We start from the raw sequence: 18024 nt of genomic DNA, 5'->3' as shown, positions 1-18024 counted from the left end.
GCTTAGTGTACCTGTCCTCCATTGGTGGCTGGCTTAGGAAGTCGATGATCCGGCCTGCCGTCTCCTGGTTGAGCGTGCTGACCACGTAGTAGTACCACCTGGCGTCGGCTGTAATGTCTCTGATATTGAACTGGGCCTCAGCCTGCTCGAACCAAATGTGGGGCTGAGTGGCCCAGAAAGTCGGGAGCTTCAGAGAGACTGTCTGGAACGTCGGGGTCACCAATGTAGTCGCGTGCAAATGCGCTACTCTGAAAACACACGGAGGCAGAGACAGCTGAACTCAGAATGACTTTACTGATTCAAAATCGCGTGCTTAAATCTCCCCTCCCATGGGCCCCTGCGACCCGCAGGGCGGACGTGATGTTAGACTATCCCCGGAGTGTCCGCCTCGAGCGAGTAGTTACAAACGCGCTACTGCGTATCCGCCCGTGGCTCCCGATGGCGGTTCGAGTCCCGCGTGTGCAGGCCGCTACGGTCTCAACAAAAAATGGCCTGGCCAAACAAATTGCGTTACTGTCGTGGCAGGGCTCACATATACCAAACAAATGTGAAACTTGCAGAAAATGCAACAAAGTAGGACAAATATAAAGTGTGTATCAGGCAGACTAAAATGAATGGGCTTCTCAGGGAAGGAAATATGCTAAAAAGTCAAGTTGCAGTTTCAAAATCTGCACATGGTTAATGAAAAATCTGATAATGATGAGAGTGACACAGGATTAGCAATGTGAAAATTAATATTAAACAAGCAATATGGCTCACGGCAGAAGTAAATAGCAAATTAACTAAAATAGAATTGGACATTGGATCAGCTTTTTCAGTCATTCCACAAAATGAGTTTGAGAGACATTTCAGAGATATTAAACTGAAGCCTGCAGAAATCCAACTAAGAAGTTATCCTGGAGAAAAGATAACTCCTGTGGGAATGACATCTATAACATTGAAATACAACACCCAACGAACCATATTGAGCTTGGATGTGGAAAAAAAAGGGCCAGCGTTGTTGGGGTGTGATTGGCTGAGGAAACCACAACTTGATTGGAGATCCATCCACTGTTTGCAAGCCACATCCCCTGTAATGAAGCCAATTGAAAGCAAATTAAGAAATGTACTGGATGACACCGCTACCGTTTCCATGCCAAACACCATGAACCATTGCCCAACAGAGAACAAACAGGTGTTGGTGCCAACCTCTGTGTCTCTGGTTGGAAAGTATATTGGAACAAGGAAGGACCATGCTGCTCAGAGGAAGCATGAAATGGACAAAATCAGTGGTCCGACTTCAATTTTTGTAGGCAACATATCTGAGAGAACTTCTGATATGTTAATCAGGCAGTGACTTGCAAAATGTGGCTTGGTTTTAAGCTGGAAGAGAGTTCAAGGAGTTTCAGTAAAGTTGCAAGCATTCGGCTTATGGGAGTATAAAGAACCAGAATATACTCTGTGTGCATGAAAGTTATGACATGAACTTCAAGTGGGTGACAAAAATCTCCTTGTAAAAGTAGATGCAAAGATGAAAGCCCAGCTCTATGAATGGAAGGCCAAATAGAAAGGAGTCAATGGAGATACAAAAGCAGAGGATTTGTCATGATGCTGTAGATGAAGCAATTAAGAGGAGAGATCATATCTAAGGGGAGCAATCAAAGGATTAATAAGAGAATACTCCAGTGAACTAAATGGACAGTCCCAAGATCAAGATGCACAAATTAGAAAAAGGAGTGAAGAGACAGAGAAAGAATGTGAATGAGAAAGAGAATGGTGTGAAAGAGAGGAGGAACACAAGAAAGAAAAAGAAAGTGCTTGAAGTAGAACCAGAGCAAGAAAAGAAGAAAGGTGTCCAGAGCTGTCAGACCATTTCATACAGTCTGAGTATCAACTCTTACGTCGCCCCAGAACCTGAGATAGTTTCACATCCGCAAGTCTCACCTGCCAAGCAGAGTGATTCCCATTGTCAGGAAAGACATTATCCCACAAGAGTAAGAAATTCTTCACAGTGATTAAATCTTTAAGTCTGAATGGGACAATTTAAAATTCACTATGCTGTGGATGTAGTTGTATTATATAGCATGCTGTATATGTAGTTGAGATGCATTCTCTATTGAGTTAAAGTTTATAGCTAAGCAAGGAGAAGTGTTGTATTAAGAATTCTTGTTCGTTTAAATAATTCATTAAGGGTTACAAGTATAAATTCGTTAATTGCATATGTCATCACGCTACCTCGTGATATGTGTGCACCTCGTTTAAAGTAAAGACAAAGCCAGACCCGCATTCCCGGATTTCCATATTTTCCTTGAATTAATATAATGTTTTGAAGTTAGAAAACATTACAATGGCTCTATTGGTAAAAAATTAACTAAGATCTTTGGAAAGAGCTGACATAGAATTAGAAGATGTAGAATCCTTGTGGGTAGAGTTAAGAAACTGCAAGGGTAAAAAAAAACTCTGGTGGGAATCACATGCAGGCCTTTGAAGAGTAGCCAAGATATGAGCTACAAATTACAACAGGAGATAGGAAAAGCATGTAAAAGGAGCAAAGTTGCAATAATCATGGGGGATTTCAATACAGAGGTAGATTGGGAAAATGTGGTTGGAACTGGATCCCAAGAGAGGAAATTTGTAGAATGCATGCATGATGGGTTTTTAGAGCAGCTTGTGGTTGAGCCCACAAGGGGAATGGCAATTCTGGATTGGGTGTTATATAATGACCCAATGATCAGGAAGCTTAAGATAAAGGAACACTTAGGAGGGCAGTGATCATAATATGATAGAATTTACCCTGCAGTTTGAGAAGGAGTAGATAAAATTGAATGTATCATTATTACAATGGAGTAAAGGAAATTACAGAAGCATGAAAGAGGAGCTGGCCAAAGTTGATTGGAAGGGCACACTAGCAGGGATGACAACAGATTACCAGTAGCTGAAGTTTATTGGGGAAATTTGGAAGGCACAGGAAAGATACATCCCAAAGATGAAGGAGTATTCTAAAAGAAGGATGAGACAACTGTGGAGCAGATGTAGAGAGGATGTTTCCTATAATAGGGGAGTCAAAGACAGCATAAAAGGAAAAGAGAAGACATATAATACAGCAAAAATTAGTGGGAAGTTAGAGGATTGGGAAGCTTTCAAAAACCAACAGAAGGCAACTAAAAAGCCATAAAGAGAGAAAAGATTAAATATAGAAGTACACTAACCAATAATATAAATGAGGATACAATAAGATTTTTCAGATACAGTATATAAAGAGTTAAAGAGGATGACAGTAAATATCGGACTGCTGGAAAATAATGCTGGAGAGATAGTAATGGGGGAAATAAGTTGGGGTCTATTATTAAGGATGAGGTTTTTGGAGTACTTGGAGGCACATAATAAAATAGGCCAAAATCATCATGGTTTTCTAAAATGGAAATTGTGCCTAACAAATCTGTTGGAATTATGTGAAGAAATAACAGACAGGATAGACAAAGGCATATCAGTGGGTATTGTTTATTTAGATTTTCATTGAGCTTTTTACATGGTGGCACACATGAGGCTGCTTAAGTAGTTTAGAGCCCTTGGTATTACAAGAAAGATACTAGCATGGATAGAGCATTATCTGATTGGCCGGAGACAAAGGCAGTCTTTTCTGATTGGTTTCTGCTGACCAGTTGTGTGCTGCAGGTGTTGGTGTTGCAATTGCTTCTTTTCACATTGTATGTCAATGAAAAGGATGAAGGAATTGATAGCTTTGTGGCCAAGTTTGCAGATGATACAAAGATAAGTTGAGGGTCAGGTAGTGTTGAGGAAGCACGGTATCCGCAGAAGGACTTAGACAGATTGGGGGAATGGGTAAAGAAGTGCCAGATGAATATAATGTAGGAAAGTGCATGGCCATGCACTTTGGCATAAGGAATAAAGGTATGGACTATTCTCTAAGTGGGGGGAAAATTAAAAAATCAGAAATACAGAGGGACTTGAGAGTCCTTATGTAGGATTCCTTAAAGGTTAACTTTCAGTGGTAAGGAAGGCAAATGCAATGTTAACATTCATTTCGAGTGGACTAAAATACAAAAGCAAAGATGTAATGCTGAGGCTTTATAAGGGATTGATCGTACTTGGAGTATTGAGAGTCATTTTGGCCCTCTTTAGGAAAAGATATCATGGCATCAGGGAGGGTTCAGAGGAAGTTCATGAGAATGATCCCAGGAATGAAAGTGTTATCATATGAGAAGTGTTTGATGGCTCTGTACCTGTACTCATTGGAATTTAGAAGATTGAAGTGGATCTCATTGAAAACTATCAAATATTGAAAGGCCTAGATGGAGTGGATGTGGAGAGGGTGTTTCCTAGAATAGGGGAGTATGGGACCAGAGGGCACAGCTTCAGAACTGAGGGACATCTATTTAGAATGGAGATGAGGGGTTATTTCTTTATCCAGAGGGTGGTGAACATAGAATTCATTGCCACAGCATTAGAAAATGTTAAATAAACAATGGCAAATTCCAGTGTCAGTTGGAAAACAAAAAATCTCGAGCTTTACCTCCTGGGTATGAAACATCATTTACCCGACAACTCCAAGTCTGACACATTGTACTTACTTCTGCCTGCGGAGCGTTTGCAAACTAAATTTATGAACTTTGGCCCTATTTGTTTTTTGTACTTCCAATAATCTTTGCTGTTCTTCATTCCACTCTGGCTTCAGGTGTGTTTTTATATTTCTAAAAGGGCAGGAGTCAAGAATAAATGTAGAAATAATAACATGGGCAAACATGGGAAAAAATTAATAAAGTTTGATTATGTTAAAATATGTATTTCAATTTGAATTAATGAATGTATTCAACCCATGGTATAGAATACTACTTTTCAAATGTACAACCTCACACCCAATTTGTTTTAAACAGGTCCTTTAAATACCTATGTGTTTCTAATTTTCTTAATTACACACTGTTTCATATACAAATTTGTTCAACATTACAGAAAAACAAATTTTAAGTGCACATGACCATTTATCACTAGATCAGTGTGCACACATACACCAACATACATGGCAAATGCAGTATATCTTCCCGATATTTAATGAGTACTTTGTAAGACCCCAGTTTATTCCAATAACTGTAGAATTGTAGTATATACTTTAACTTAAAAGCTACAAAAAAAACCAAAACTCAAATTTATTTGACTTTACTACTGCTTAATTATAATCTTTAGGTCCATATTGTCAGATTTTGTTTAATCATCTTTAGTTAACATTTGCAATAGGACCGTGAGCAATTTTACTGCTACAGTAAAGAAGAAAAAAAATTAAGGTTTTCACACTAGTAATCTAATCATTAAAAAAATTACAACACAGAAGGATAGCATGCTGATTAAAAATTGTTCCCAGCTAATTTTCAGCTTCCAGCACTTGATCAGGAGTGCTGCAGGTCACAGCTCCAAGTAAACAATCAATTACTTTTTAAAAGTAATATAGGTGTTTGCATCTGCAACTTTTTTAGATGTGAGTACTGGATTCTTACCACCCTTGGGTGAAAAATATTGTCCTCACCTTCTCTCCAGTCCTTCTACCAATTAGTATAATTTTTTTTTACCCCTTTACTAAGAGAAACTGGATTTGCCTACTCACGATGTCCAATCCCATTACAATCTTATACATTTCATTTGAGTCAGATCTCATCCTTCTCAGTTCCACAGAAAGCAGTCCCCAGCTTGTACAGTTTTTTCAATCTTGTCTCATGGTTACATTTTTTTCTGGTTCTAGCAATGTTTTATTTCAGTGTAGATGTAAAAATTCTTTAAATAGGCTATTTCACAAGAGATACAATAATCCATCCCAAAATATTAATTTTCCCTTTCTGTCCAAACCAGTATGCTTATTTTGGTTCTTTGTCTTTTTGGAAATCATGGTTTCTAGCTTTGAGCTTTTCTCTCATTGCTGCTAGTCAAACAGGTCTTTAAAAAAAAAGTATTACTAAGGAATACACATCAAAGTTGCTGGTGAACGCAGCAGGCCAGGCAGCATCTGTAGGAAGAGGTGCAGTCGACGTTTCAGACCGAGACCCTTCGTCAGGACTAACTGAAGGAAGAGTGAGAAAGGGATTTGAAAGTTGGAGGGGGAGGGGGAGATCCAAAATGATAGGAGAAGACAGGAGGGGGAGGGATAGAGCCAAGAGCTGGACAGGTGATAGGCAAAAGGGGATACGAGAGGATTATGGGACAGGAGATCCGGGAAGAAAGACAAGGGGGGGGGCCCAGAGGATGGGCAAGAGGTATATTCAGAGGGACAGAGGGAGAAAAAGGAGAGTGAGAGAAAGAATGTGTGCATAAAAGTAAGTAACAGATGGGGTACGAGGGGGAGGTGGGGACTTAGCGGAAGTTAGAGAAGTCAATGTTCATGCCATCAGGTTGGAGGCTACCCAGACAGAATATAAGGTGTTGTTCCTCCAACCTGAGTGTGGCTTCATCTTTATAGTAGAGGAGGCCATGGATAAACATGTCAGAATGGGAATGGGATGTGGAATTAAAATGTGTGACCACTGGGAGATCCTGCTTTCTCTGGCGGACAGAGCGTAGATGTTCAGCAAAGCGGTCTCCCAGTCTGCGTCGGGTCTCGCCAATATATAAAAGGCCACATCGGGAGCACTGGACGCAGTATATCACCCCGGTCGACTCACAGGTGAAGTGTTGCCTCACCTGGAAGGACTGTTTGGGGCCCTGAATGGTGGTAAGGGAGGAAGTGTAAGGGCATGTGTAGCACTTGTTCCGCTTACATGGATAAGTGCCAGGAGGGAGATCAGTGGGGAGGGATGGGAGGGACGAATGGACAAGGGAGTTGCGTAGGGAGCGATCCCTGCGGAACGCGGGGGGGGGAGGGAAAGATGTGCTTAGTGGTGGGATCCCGTTGGAGGTGGCGGAAGTTACGGAGAATAATATGTTGGACCCGGAGGCTGGTGGGGTGGTAGGTGAGGACCAGGGGAACCCTATTCCAAGTGGGGTGGAGGGAGGATGGAGTGAGAGCAGATGTACGTGAAATGGGGGAGATGCGTTTAAGAGCAGAGTTGATAGTGGAGGAAGGGAAGCCCTTTTCTTTAAAAAAGGAATTTACTAAGGAATAGCTTCCTGAATCAATAACTCCTGCCCCAATTGAACCCATGAACACTATCTCATTATTCCTTTCTTTGCACTATTTATTATTGTAACTTGTAGTAAATTTATGTCCTTCTGCAAAACAAATTCACAATGTACAAGTCAAAGATAATAAGCCTGATTCTAATCTTTAATGCCACCTCTTTATCATTTAACACTCTTGATTCTAACCTTGAGCCTTCCCCTCTTCCAAACTTTGCTTTCAGCTTGCTCTTACTAAACAGATTTTATATTCCCCTTGCTAAAGCAGCACAAAAAGACCGTTAAATTTCCAATGGATCTTTTAATCACCTGCTATCCAATTCCTAAGCACTTATTTGCTGGTACTGAAAATTAGATACCATATACAATGCTGTCCCTACCTTTTTCAAAACAGATTTCTTATCCTAAATTCTCCAATCCTCCCCAATTTCTACCTTATCTGAATTCTTTAATTTCTTAATGGCATAACCACCTTTCCACTGAAAGTCGTAGAGCCCATTTCCCATTACCCTGTCAGAAGAAGCACTGGCGTGTGAGCAGCAGTTACCAGTTTGGGACCACAGTCATACCATTCTCAATATCTAAATGATATTCTGCCTTTCTCCAACCCCTTTCCTCATCTGGCCAATTTTATTTTCCTTCTGATTCCTTTCCAACAATGATACTTCATAATTTAGAAACTAGATTTGACTCATTTTGTGGTGTGCGAAGTGAATGCCATAATTTGCCCCAAAGCCATATTGGGTATCACCTAAAGAGGTAAAAAATGCTACATTGGGACAATGTCATTAACCTTTCACGATGCTAATAAATACAAACTTTTCCCCATTGAAACACCTTTGAGTGTTCGTGGTCAAACATCCAATAAAATACATTATAGCACTCACAACACGCTGGAGGAACTCAGCAGGTCGGGCAGCATTCGTGGAAATGATCAGTCAATGTTTCGGGCGGGAACGTTGACTGATCGTTCCCACAGATGCTGCCCGACCTGCTGAGTTCCTCCAGCGTGTTGTGAGTGTTGCTTTGACCCCAGCATCTGCAGAGTAATTTGTGTTTAAAATACATTATAGACAAGTTATCTATGAGCTACCCGGAAAGGCTATTAATTTACTGCCCATTTTATGACTTTTGTCTAATTTGCTGTTAACACATTCCCTTAATAACAAAATAAAGCCTTATTACTTCATCATTAATTTTTTTGAAATTCATGTCAAAAACATTCATTTAATTTCCCTCATCAATACTTTGACAATAGACAATAGGTGCAGGAGTAGGCCATTCAGCCCATCAAGACAACACCACCATTCACTGTGATCATGGCCGATCATCCATAATCAGTACCCTTTTCCTGCCTTCTCCCCATATCCCATCACTCCGCTATTTTTAAGAGCTCTATCTAACTCTTGTTTGAAAGAATCCAGAGAATTGGCCTCCACTGCCTTCTGAGGCAGAGCATTTCACAGAACCACAACCCTCTGTGTGAAAAAGTTTTTCCTCAACTCTGTTCTAAATTGTCCACCCCTTATTCTTAAACTGTAGCCTCTGGTTCTGGACTCCCCCAACATCGGGTACATGTTTCCTGCCTCTAGTGTGTCCAATCCCTTAATAATCTTATATGTTTCAATCTGATCCCCTCTCATCCTTCTAAATTCCAGTGTATACAACCCCAGTCGCTCCAATTTTTCAACATATGACAGTCCTGCCATCCTGGGAATTAACCTCGTGAACCTACGCTGCACTCTCTCAATAGCTAGAATGTCCTTCCTCAAATTTGGAGACCAAAACTGTACACAATATTCCAGGTGTGGTCCCACGAGGGCCCTGTACAACTGCAGAAGGACCTCTTTGCTCCTATACTCAATTCCCCTTGTTATGAAGGCCAGCATGCCATTAGTGTTCTTCACTGTCTGCTGTACCTGCATGCTTACTTTCAGTGACTGATGAACAAGGACACCTAGATCGCGTTGTACTTGCCCTTTTCCTAACGACGCCATTCAGATAGTAATCTGCCTTACTGTTCTTGCCACCAAAGTGGATAACCTCACACTTATCCACATTAAACTGCATCTGCCCACTCACCCAATCTGTCCAAGTCACCCTGCATTCTCATAACATCCTCCTCACATTTCACACTGCCATCCAACTTTGTGTCATCTGCAAATCTGCTAATGTTACTTTTAATACCTTCATCTAAATCATTAATGTATATTGTAAATAGCTGCGGTCCCAGCACCGAGCCTTGCGGTACCCCACTAGTCACTGCCTGCCTTTCTGAAAAGGACCCATTAATCCCTACTCTTTGTTTTCTGTCTGCCAACCAATTTTCTATCCATGTCAGTACCCTACCCCCAATACCATCTACTCTAATTCTGCACACTAACCTCCTATGTGGGACCTTATCAAAGGCTTTTTGAATGTTCAGGTACACTACATCCACTGGCTTTCCCATGTCCATTTTCATAGTCACATTCTCAAAAAATTCCAGAAGATTAGTCAAGCGTGACTTCCCCTTCGTAAATCCATGCTGACTCGGACCTATCCTGCCACTGCTATCCAAATATGCCGCTATTACATCTTTTATAATTGATTCCAGCATCTTCCCCACCACTGATATCAGACTAACTGGTCTATAATTGCCTGTTTTCTCTCTCCCTCCTTTCTTAAAAAGTGGGATAACATTAGTTACCCTCCAATCCGCAGGAACTGATCCTGAATCTATAGAACATTGGAAAATGATTACCAATGTGTCCACGATTTCTAGAGCCACCTCCTTAAGTACCCTGGGATGCAGACCATGAGGCCCTGGGGATTTATCAACCTTCAGTCCCATCAGTTTACCCAACACCATTTTCTGTCTGATACAAATTTCCTTCAGTTCCTCTGTTACCCTAGGTCCTCTGGCCACTATTACATCTGGGAGATTATGATCTATATGAACAGAAGTCAATCTCATATGCTTGCACTGCTTCCAAATCTCTTAATGCTTTGTTTCTTTATCTAACTATATAAAATACCCTTAAAGATTTGACTTCTTTAAATTTCTGATTGAATTTTTTTTTAATTGGTGTTGAAAAGTTGATTTATTTCATTTATTTAAAAGTTGCAAACACAATTAAATGCACATCCATGGTCATATTAGCATTTAAAGTTCATTTAATGGATTGTTGCGTCTTGAACAATTTTCTTATCCATATGCTTCTACTAACATAATGAATATTTACCACAATTTAAATTGAGACATTTGTTTATTTATTTATTTATTAAGCTACAGCATGGAATAAGCCCTTCTGGAACTTGAAGCCACACTGCCCAGCAATCCCCCAATTTTAACATTAGCCCAATCTTGGGACAACTTACATTGACCAATTAACCTACTAACCGGTACATCTTTGAACTGTGGGAGCTTACCGGAGCACCCAGAGGAATCCCACGTGATCACAGGGAGAATATACCAACTTCTTAAAGGGAGCAGTGGGAATTGAACCTAGATCGCTGTGCTAACCACTACACTATCGTAACTCCCCAGGTACTGGGACTGAGCTGTGGATATTTATGCTCTTTCTTAATGTTCATTGACATGAATCTGAGTAAGGGAAAGCTTCATTCTTAGGGGCTCTATCAATAACGTATAAAAAAAACTGTTTGAGTCTCGCCTTAGTGCATGCTCCCTTTTGCAGATCGACTGTGCTATAACATCCACACTTGTTGAGGCTAATGGAACATATATTGCACAAATTAATTCGACAGTATTTCTTGATCTCCTTCCTGTGCAGAACATTTAAAATTTACTGTAATCATCATAGATCAAGAACATCGATCCTTACATAGAAGGATAATAATTTGCATATAAACTCAGAATGATTCTCTGGTTGGAAACTGCAGTTCCTCATTTAAGCAGTCCATTGTTGGCTGTCACTTCATAAGCAATGAATGCAAAACAAAAACTTTAATAAAGATTCAAGCATTTATTGCAACACACACAAAATGCTGGACTCAGAAGATCAGGCAGCATCTATGGTGTGGGATAAACAGTCACTTTCAGGCCAAAACCCTTCATCAAGACTGGAAAGGAAGGGGCAAGGAGCCAGAATAAGAAGGTGTGGGAGGGGAAGGAGTACAAATTGGCAGGTGATAGGTGAAACCAAGTGAGCGGGAAGGTGGGTGGTTGGAATGGTTGGAGAGAGAAGCTTCATCAAGCCTTCATTTTTCTTTGTTGAAACGTGGTTTTAAATCTTATATCAAGTACAGTATGTATCGGGTAATTGTAGGTTATTTCACTTTCTGCAGCTTTAATTAATCCAGAGGATGATATCCTCCATCATAAATTTAAGTTAGCAAAGTTTGGAAACTGTGTCCAATATTCAAGTAGCAGCTAGCAGGTAATGGGAAAAATTATCAAATCTTGGATCATTTTCAGTGTTGAAACATATTCCTATCTGATTGCAAAATAAGCTCTCTTAAGCTCCTGTGAATGTCAGAATAAAGCAGTAGCATGAATGACAAAGTCCAATAATAGAAGCAATTGTGAGACTCAAGGTATTACCTGTGATCCCTACAATGATTCAGAAGCCCAAATCTGGAAGCACAAACATCTCCGCAAACTGGACAATATTCAAGGACACCTTCAGATCCGAATGAATATGCCACAATTGTCACCAACTTTATCAAGACCTGTGTGGATGAGTATATGCCCTATGAGAATGTATTGGACATACCCAAACTAGCAACGAGAGATGGACTGTGAAATTCACAGCATGCTAACGGCTAGATCTGCAGGGTTCAGGACCGGTGATCCAGAACTCTACAATAAGTCTAGGTACAACCTACCTGTCCAGGCTATCTTAAGAACAAAACAACAATTCCAAGTGAAGTTAGAGGCACATCAGCCCTGGCAGGGTTTGTAGGCCATAACAAGGTGAGACCTAACATCATAAATGGCTGTGATGCTTCACGTTCTTTTTATGCATGCTTTGAAAGGGAGAATAAAACTACACTTCTGAGAATCCCTACACTATCAGACAACCATGTGATATCAATCACAGAGGCCGGTGTCAGAATATCTTTCAAAAGGGTGAATCCTCGCAGTCATCAGGCCCCAAGGGTGTACTTAGTAGGTCATTGAAAACATATGCCAACCAACTGGCTGGATTGTTCAAAGACATTTCAATCTCTCACTGCTGCAGTCAGAGTTTTTCACCTGCTTCAAAAGTGCATCAATCACACCGGTGCCCAAGAAGAGTAGGGTAAGCTGCTTTTGCAACTATTGCCCAGTTGCACTCACATCTACTGTGAAGAAGTGCTTTGAGACGTTGATCATGGCTAGTAGTAATTGCTGCCTAAGCAAGGATCTGGACCCACTGCAATTTGCCTACTGCCACAATAGGTCTACAGTGGATGCTGTATATCTCAGGCTTTCATCAAGGACAGAATCCTTTCTATATTATTCACATTGAATTGCATTGTAATTAACTTAAAAACAAATCTGGGCATTGCTTTCTGTAAGTCTGGCATTATTGTCGCAGACCTTTCACTACAGGAGCTCTTTTGTAAAGTAGCTTGCTCAAAGGTTCGCCTGATTCAAACTCATACCCAATAATGCCATTCATCAAACAATTTTGTCAGCAAACATCTTCCTGTTTATCCTTTCATTTACATTAGTTTTGTGACTCCAGAGGTAGAGAATGGATTTCTTTATTTCATCTGTAATGCACTGTATATCCCATTAGTTATTTTGCAGGTAACCGCAGAAGTGATAACTTCTTGTTATTTATAAACTCTTTTCTTTGTTAATTAATTTTTCAACAAATCTTTATTTTCTTAGAGAAGCACAGATCTGAGGAAGGGTAAGAGACCATCTCATCTGCACTAAACATACTTCGGATCTTAGTGCAATCCATCATTGAAAAAGTGGAAAAATATGGCTAATATGTTGTTTATTTTCCTCAATTTCTATTTGTTTTTCTGTTGATTCTATTCCCCCAAATGTGTCCTTGCATGTGCTTTGTAGGGCTTTTTAAAATTAATTTAAAATGAAAGGTTCAGGTCCTATATACAGTGCCTTGAAAAAGTATTCAGCCTCCACAACTATTCTCACATTTTACTGTCTCATTTTCTAAATTTAAATTATATTGAAGTAGGATATTTGAGCTAATCTGCAAAACATTGTGCATCATGTCAAATCAAAAAAAATTCCAAAATCTGTCAATTATTTGCTAAAAATTAAAAACCAAAATTGTGGGGCTGAAAAAGTATTCATCCCTTTTGGAATTACGACACTAACTTTCCTCAGGTGCAATACTGTATATTACCTTACCCTCTCACCCAATTTGTTGATGCAGAAAAGTGGAGGATTGCCTATTTTCAATGAATTCATAAGAATAAATAACCCCCCCTTTGTAAAGTCCAACAGTATTGTAGATTTTCAACAGAGTGAATCAAAATGAAGACAAAAGAGCATTCAAGACAAGATGGGGAAATGATAATAGAGAAACACAAGGGTACAAGACCATCTCATCTGTATTAAACATACTTCAGATCTCAGTGCAAACCATCTTTAAAAAAGTGGAAAAATATGAAACCACAGCCATACTGCCTAGGTTATGCTACCTCTTTAAACTTGGTTGCTGGAGAAGAATGGCAGTTGTAAGAGAGGCTACTGTGATGCCAACAGTCACTCTGAGTGAGCTGCAGAGGCAGTTCATGGCTCCACAATCTCTAAGGCCTTGCACAGAAAGGGTAGAGTGGCAAGGAAGAAGCTCTGGCTAAAAAGAAGCATGTACTTGTCCATAAAGACTTTGCAAAGTATCACTCAGAAGATACTGTAAAGATGTACAAGAAGGTCTCATACTTGAAGTAGCATATTAGACTAAAATGGAACTTTCTGGCTTCAACACTAAGTGTTTTATGTGGTGTAAATCTAATACTATGCATCAACCAAGTAACACCATCCCTACAGTAAAGTATGGTGGAGGTAGCTTCATGCCATGGAGATGCTTTTCAGCAGCAGGGACTGGAAATCCAGTCAGGATTGATGGGAAGATGAAGGCTGCTAAATACAGAGAGATCCCAGATAAAAACCTGCTCGCCGCTACCAGAAAGCTTAAAATGGGGAGGAAGTACATCTTTTGGCAGGGTAATGACTCAAAGCACACTGCCAGAGCAACAATGGAGTGGCTTCAAATTAAGAAAATTGATTTAAGTGGCCTAATCAAAGTACTGACGTTAACCTAATAGAAAATCTTTGGCAAGGCCTCAAAACTGATCTCCACCGCTGCTCCCCAGCTAACCTGGCACAGCCTGAGCAATTTTGCAAGGAGGAAAAGACAAATCTTGCTCCATAATGTTGGCAAAGCTAATAGAGGCTTTTCCAAAAGACTAATGGCTGTAATAGCTGCAAGAAGTGGCTCTCTGGGGTGCAGAGCTGTTGTTCAAACCTTCACTGAAATATTACTTCAATTCCAACACATTTCCTGATGGAATGGAACAAATCTTCAAATGTGTATGAAACTGCTTAATGTCCATCACCTCAGGACCAAGTCACTTCAACTTCATTCACTGAGCTGCAGCACACAATCCTTCTGTATGGGCACCTTGAAGGCTGAACTTCATGTGCTCACTGGCTCATCCTCAGACATATGAGATAAATATCTATACACCTGCAAAGTAAAAGTCCTCCAGTAAATTACCCTACTAAGTGGCACTACTCGCTCCTAAAAATGGGCTCATAATAAAACGTGAAAACGTAATATCAGGAGTCACCTCTCAGCCAAATCAAAACCAATGTATCTCCATAGCACCCAGAAAAGTCCTTGGCCATCTAAAAAAAAAGAATCTTTAATGGTCAAGATCTCAAAGTTGTAGACTAATCAACCACAGTCACCCCCACCCTTTTGCATACTTCAGAGTTATGGACTATCTACAGTACAAACGAGAAAATCTGCAGTTGCTGGAAATCCGAGCAACACACATACAATGCTGGAGGAACTCAGCAGGCCAGGCAGCATCTACAGAAAAATATACAGTCGACGTTTTGGGCAGAAACCCTTCGGCAGGACTGAAGAAAAAAAGCTGAGGAGTAGATTTGAAAGATGGGGGGAGGGGAGAGGCAATAGATGAAAGTTGGAGGGGGAGGGATGAAGCAAAGAGCTAGGAAGGTGATTGGAGAAAGAGACAGAAAGAGAAGAGCTAGAAATGATCTTTGAAGGTATAACTTACTTCTGGGTTTTGGGAAAAAAAGAAACTTCAAGCCTTATGTTCTAACTGTATCGCCACGTAGCGAATATATAAAAAGAGCATCAACTGTGTAGCAAACAATTAAAATTCATTGCTATAACTTTTGGGACTGTTTTCTATTTCAACTTGTGAACTCTGAAAGTTAAATGTCTGTTATTCATTAAAAAGTGTGATAACCCACTGTTAGAACAAATAAAAAAGTGGAATTTATTGGATTTATATTCAGACTTGAGTTAATTAGTCTGCATATAAATCTGGCCGTAATATATCTCGGACCAGAATGGTTTAAAGTATAGCACAATTTTCCTATCATACCCACAGAGACAACTTAGTGTTGATTTTATTTTTAACACAATATGCATTTAAAAAACGATTTTATGGAGTGATTGTAGATGAGCAAGTTTGAGTTACCCTGGGACCAGCCTGCTGTGAGTTGCCAAGAGTACTGCAATTGGGATGAAAAGAAACTGTACCTGACACCATGGAAGAAGATTGAACCTTTCTCATTGAGTAAGGAAATGATTTGGAATCTGCCCTTTGGCTAGTGCTGCATTGAGTATAGTGAAGTAATTTGGTGTTGTTTTAAAATTTTTGGGCTGTTTTTGGAGCAGTAAAAGTAGACAGGTAAAATTTTCTCCACCACATTGATGACGTCATTGATGCTGTTTCCAGCTCCTGAGTGGAGCTCGTCAGATTTAGTGTGGAGTGAGCCCTGACGAAGGGTCTCAGCCCAGAACGTCGACTGTGCCTCTTCCTGGAGGTGCTGCCTGGCCTGCTGCATTCGCCAGCAACTTTTATGTGTGTTGCTTGAGATTCCAGCATCTGCAGAATTCCTCATGTTGTCGTCAGATTTATCAACTTTCCCACCAACATACACCCTCTCTCTCAAATTTGCTTGGTCGATTTTCATGATCTCACTCCCCTTTCCTGATCTGTCTCTCTCTGTCTCCAGAAACCGATTACCTTCTGGCCTCTTTAACAAACCTACTGACTCCCACAGTTACCTTGTCCACAACAGTTACTTTCTGACATTAAATGGACCTATGGAAACTCTGCTCACACTATCACTTTCAAGGATACTATTCTCTTCTCTCAGTTTCTCTGTCTCTGCTGCATCTGATTTTATGAGGAGGTTTTTCATTCTAGGACATCCAAGAAATCTTTTTTCGATCAATAAAGGGGTTTCCTGCCCACTGCAATCAATACAGAACTCACCCGTAACTCCTCCATTTCCTGCACGTCTGCCCTCTCCCCATGTCCCCTCCACGACATAACAAGGATAGGGTTACCTTTTCTGCATCTGCCATTCACTGAGGCTCTGCATTCAACATATTCTCTCCAATTTCCACTATCTCCACCAGGATCTCACCACTAGGCACATCTTCCTCTCCACGTCTGTCTCCATTTATCACAGGGATCACTCTCGCTGTGACTCTCGTCTGCCAAACACCCTGCAACTACAATAAGTGTTACATCTATCCCTACACCTCTTCCTTAATCACTCTTCCTCCCAGTGTAGCCTGCTCTACATTGGTGAGACCCAACTCAGTTTGGGGATAACTAATTGATGCAAAAACACGAGGAATTCTGCAGATGCTGGAAGTTCAGGCAACGCACATCGGGGTTGCTGGTGGATGCAGCAGGCCGAGCGGCGTCTCTGGGGAGAGGTGCAGTCGGCGTTTCGGGCCGAGACCCTTCGTCAGGACTAACTGAAGGAAGGGTCTCGGCCTGAAGCGTCGGATGTGCCTCTTCCCAGAGATGCTGCCTGGCTGACTAATTGATACACCTTCACTCTTCCTGCTACAATAACCAGTATATATTGGTGGCCGGTGATTTTAATACCACTCCCCATTCACATACTGACATGCTGCCCACGGCTTTCTGTACTGTGAGGTTGAGCCTGGACACAGATTAGGGGATTAACACCTCATATTCCATGTTGGTAGGACTAGAGAAGGAGTACACAGGTTGGAGAACCTTGAAAACCTTTGATTCCCCAGTTCTCTGGTGGGAAGCCACCAAGGAGAACATCAAGAAGTTCTTCATATACAAGGGTATCCAGAAAGCAAGCCAGGAGCAGAGGGAACTGGTTGAGGCAGGTTCGATGTTGTCATTTAAAGTTAAATTGGATAGCTATATGGACAGGAAAGGAATGGAGGGTTATAGGCTGAGTGCAGGTCAGTGGGACTAGGTGAGAGTAAGAGTTCAGCATGGACTAGAAAGGCCAAGATGGCCTGTTTCCGTGCTGTAATTGTTATATGGTTATATGAAAAAGATCGAATGAATGATCTCGGGTTACGAGTTATCAATAAATTTCCTGAGCAACACAAAGAAATTACCCGGGGAAATTATTGCCATGTTTTCCCTACTTCGTTCGGGTCTATTACTAAAGGATACGAGTAAGAAGTTGTTCGTTGCATCTGCATCCTGAGAATGGCCACAGCCGCGTCTGAAATTTCCCTCCACCTCAGTCCGTCACCGGCGGGCAGTGCTCTCCAAAAGGACCCGCGAGTTCTCGGGACACCGCCGCAATTCTAACACCATTCTGGACAACGTTCGGTTCGGATTGGGTGCCGCGGAAATTTGCACTTACAACCCACTCTCTCGCAGGCCATCAATGCTAAAGCTCTGCGGGAAATGCACTGGTACTCGAAGTGTTCTCCAAGCTAGCCTCGGCCTCGCCATGTTAAC

The 18024-nt window shown here is 41.0% G+C and overlaps 1 protein-coding gene across 4 annotated transcripts in view; it reads right to left on the bottom strand.

The window, feature by feature from the left end:
* cep126 (centrosomal protein 126) overlaps positions 1 to 18024 on the bottom strand; it is a 143988-nt gene extending 125964 nt beyond the window's left edge. For all 4 annotated transcript variants that reach the window (XM_072263453.1, XM_072263452.1, XM_072263450.1 and 1 more), the window contains exons 1-2: positions 17731 to 18024; positions 4572 to 4691 (exon numbers count right to left, since the gene is read on the bottom strand). In XM_072263453.1, the coding sequence (XP_072119554.1) occupies positions 4572 to 4691; positions 17731 to 17759 (149 nt within the window). In that variant the 5' untranslated portion in view covers positions 17760 to 18024. The remainder of the gene's footprint in view (positions 1 to 4571; positions 4692 to 17730) is intronic.

The sequence above is a fragment of the Mobula birostris genome, chromosome 7 (genome assembly GCF_030028105.1).
Source record: "Mobula birostris isolate sMobBir1 chromosome 7, sMobBir1.hap1, whole genome shotgun sequence".
Classification (NCBI taxonomy): Eukaryota; Metazoa; Chordata; class Chondrichthyes; order Myliobatiformes; family Myliobatidae; genus Mobula; species Mobula birostris.
Note: the sequence above shows the minus strand (reverse complement) of the source record. Positions and strands in the feature narration are given on the sequence as shown.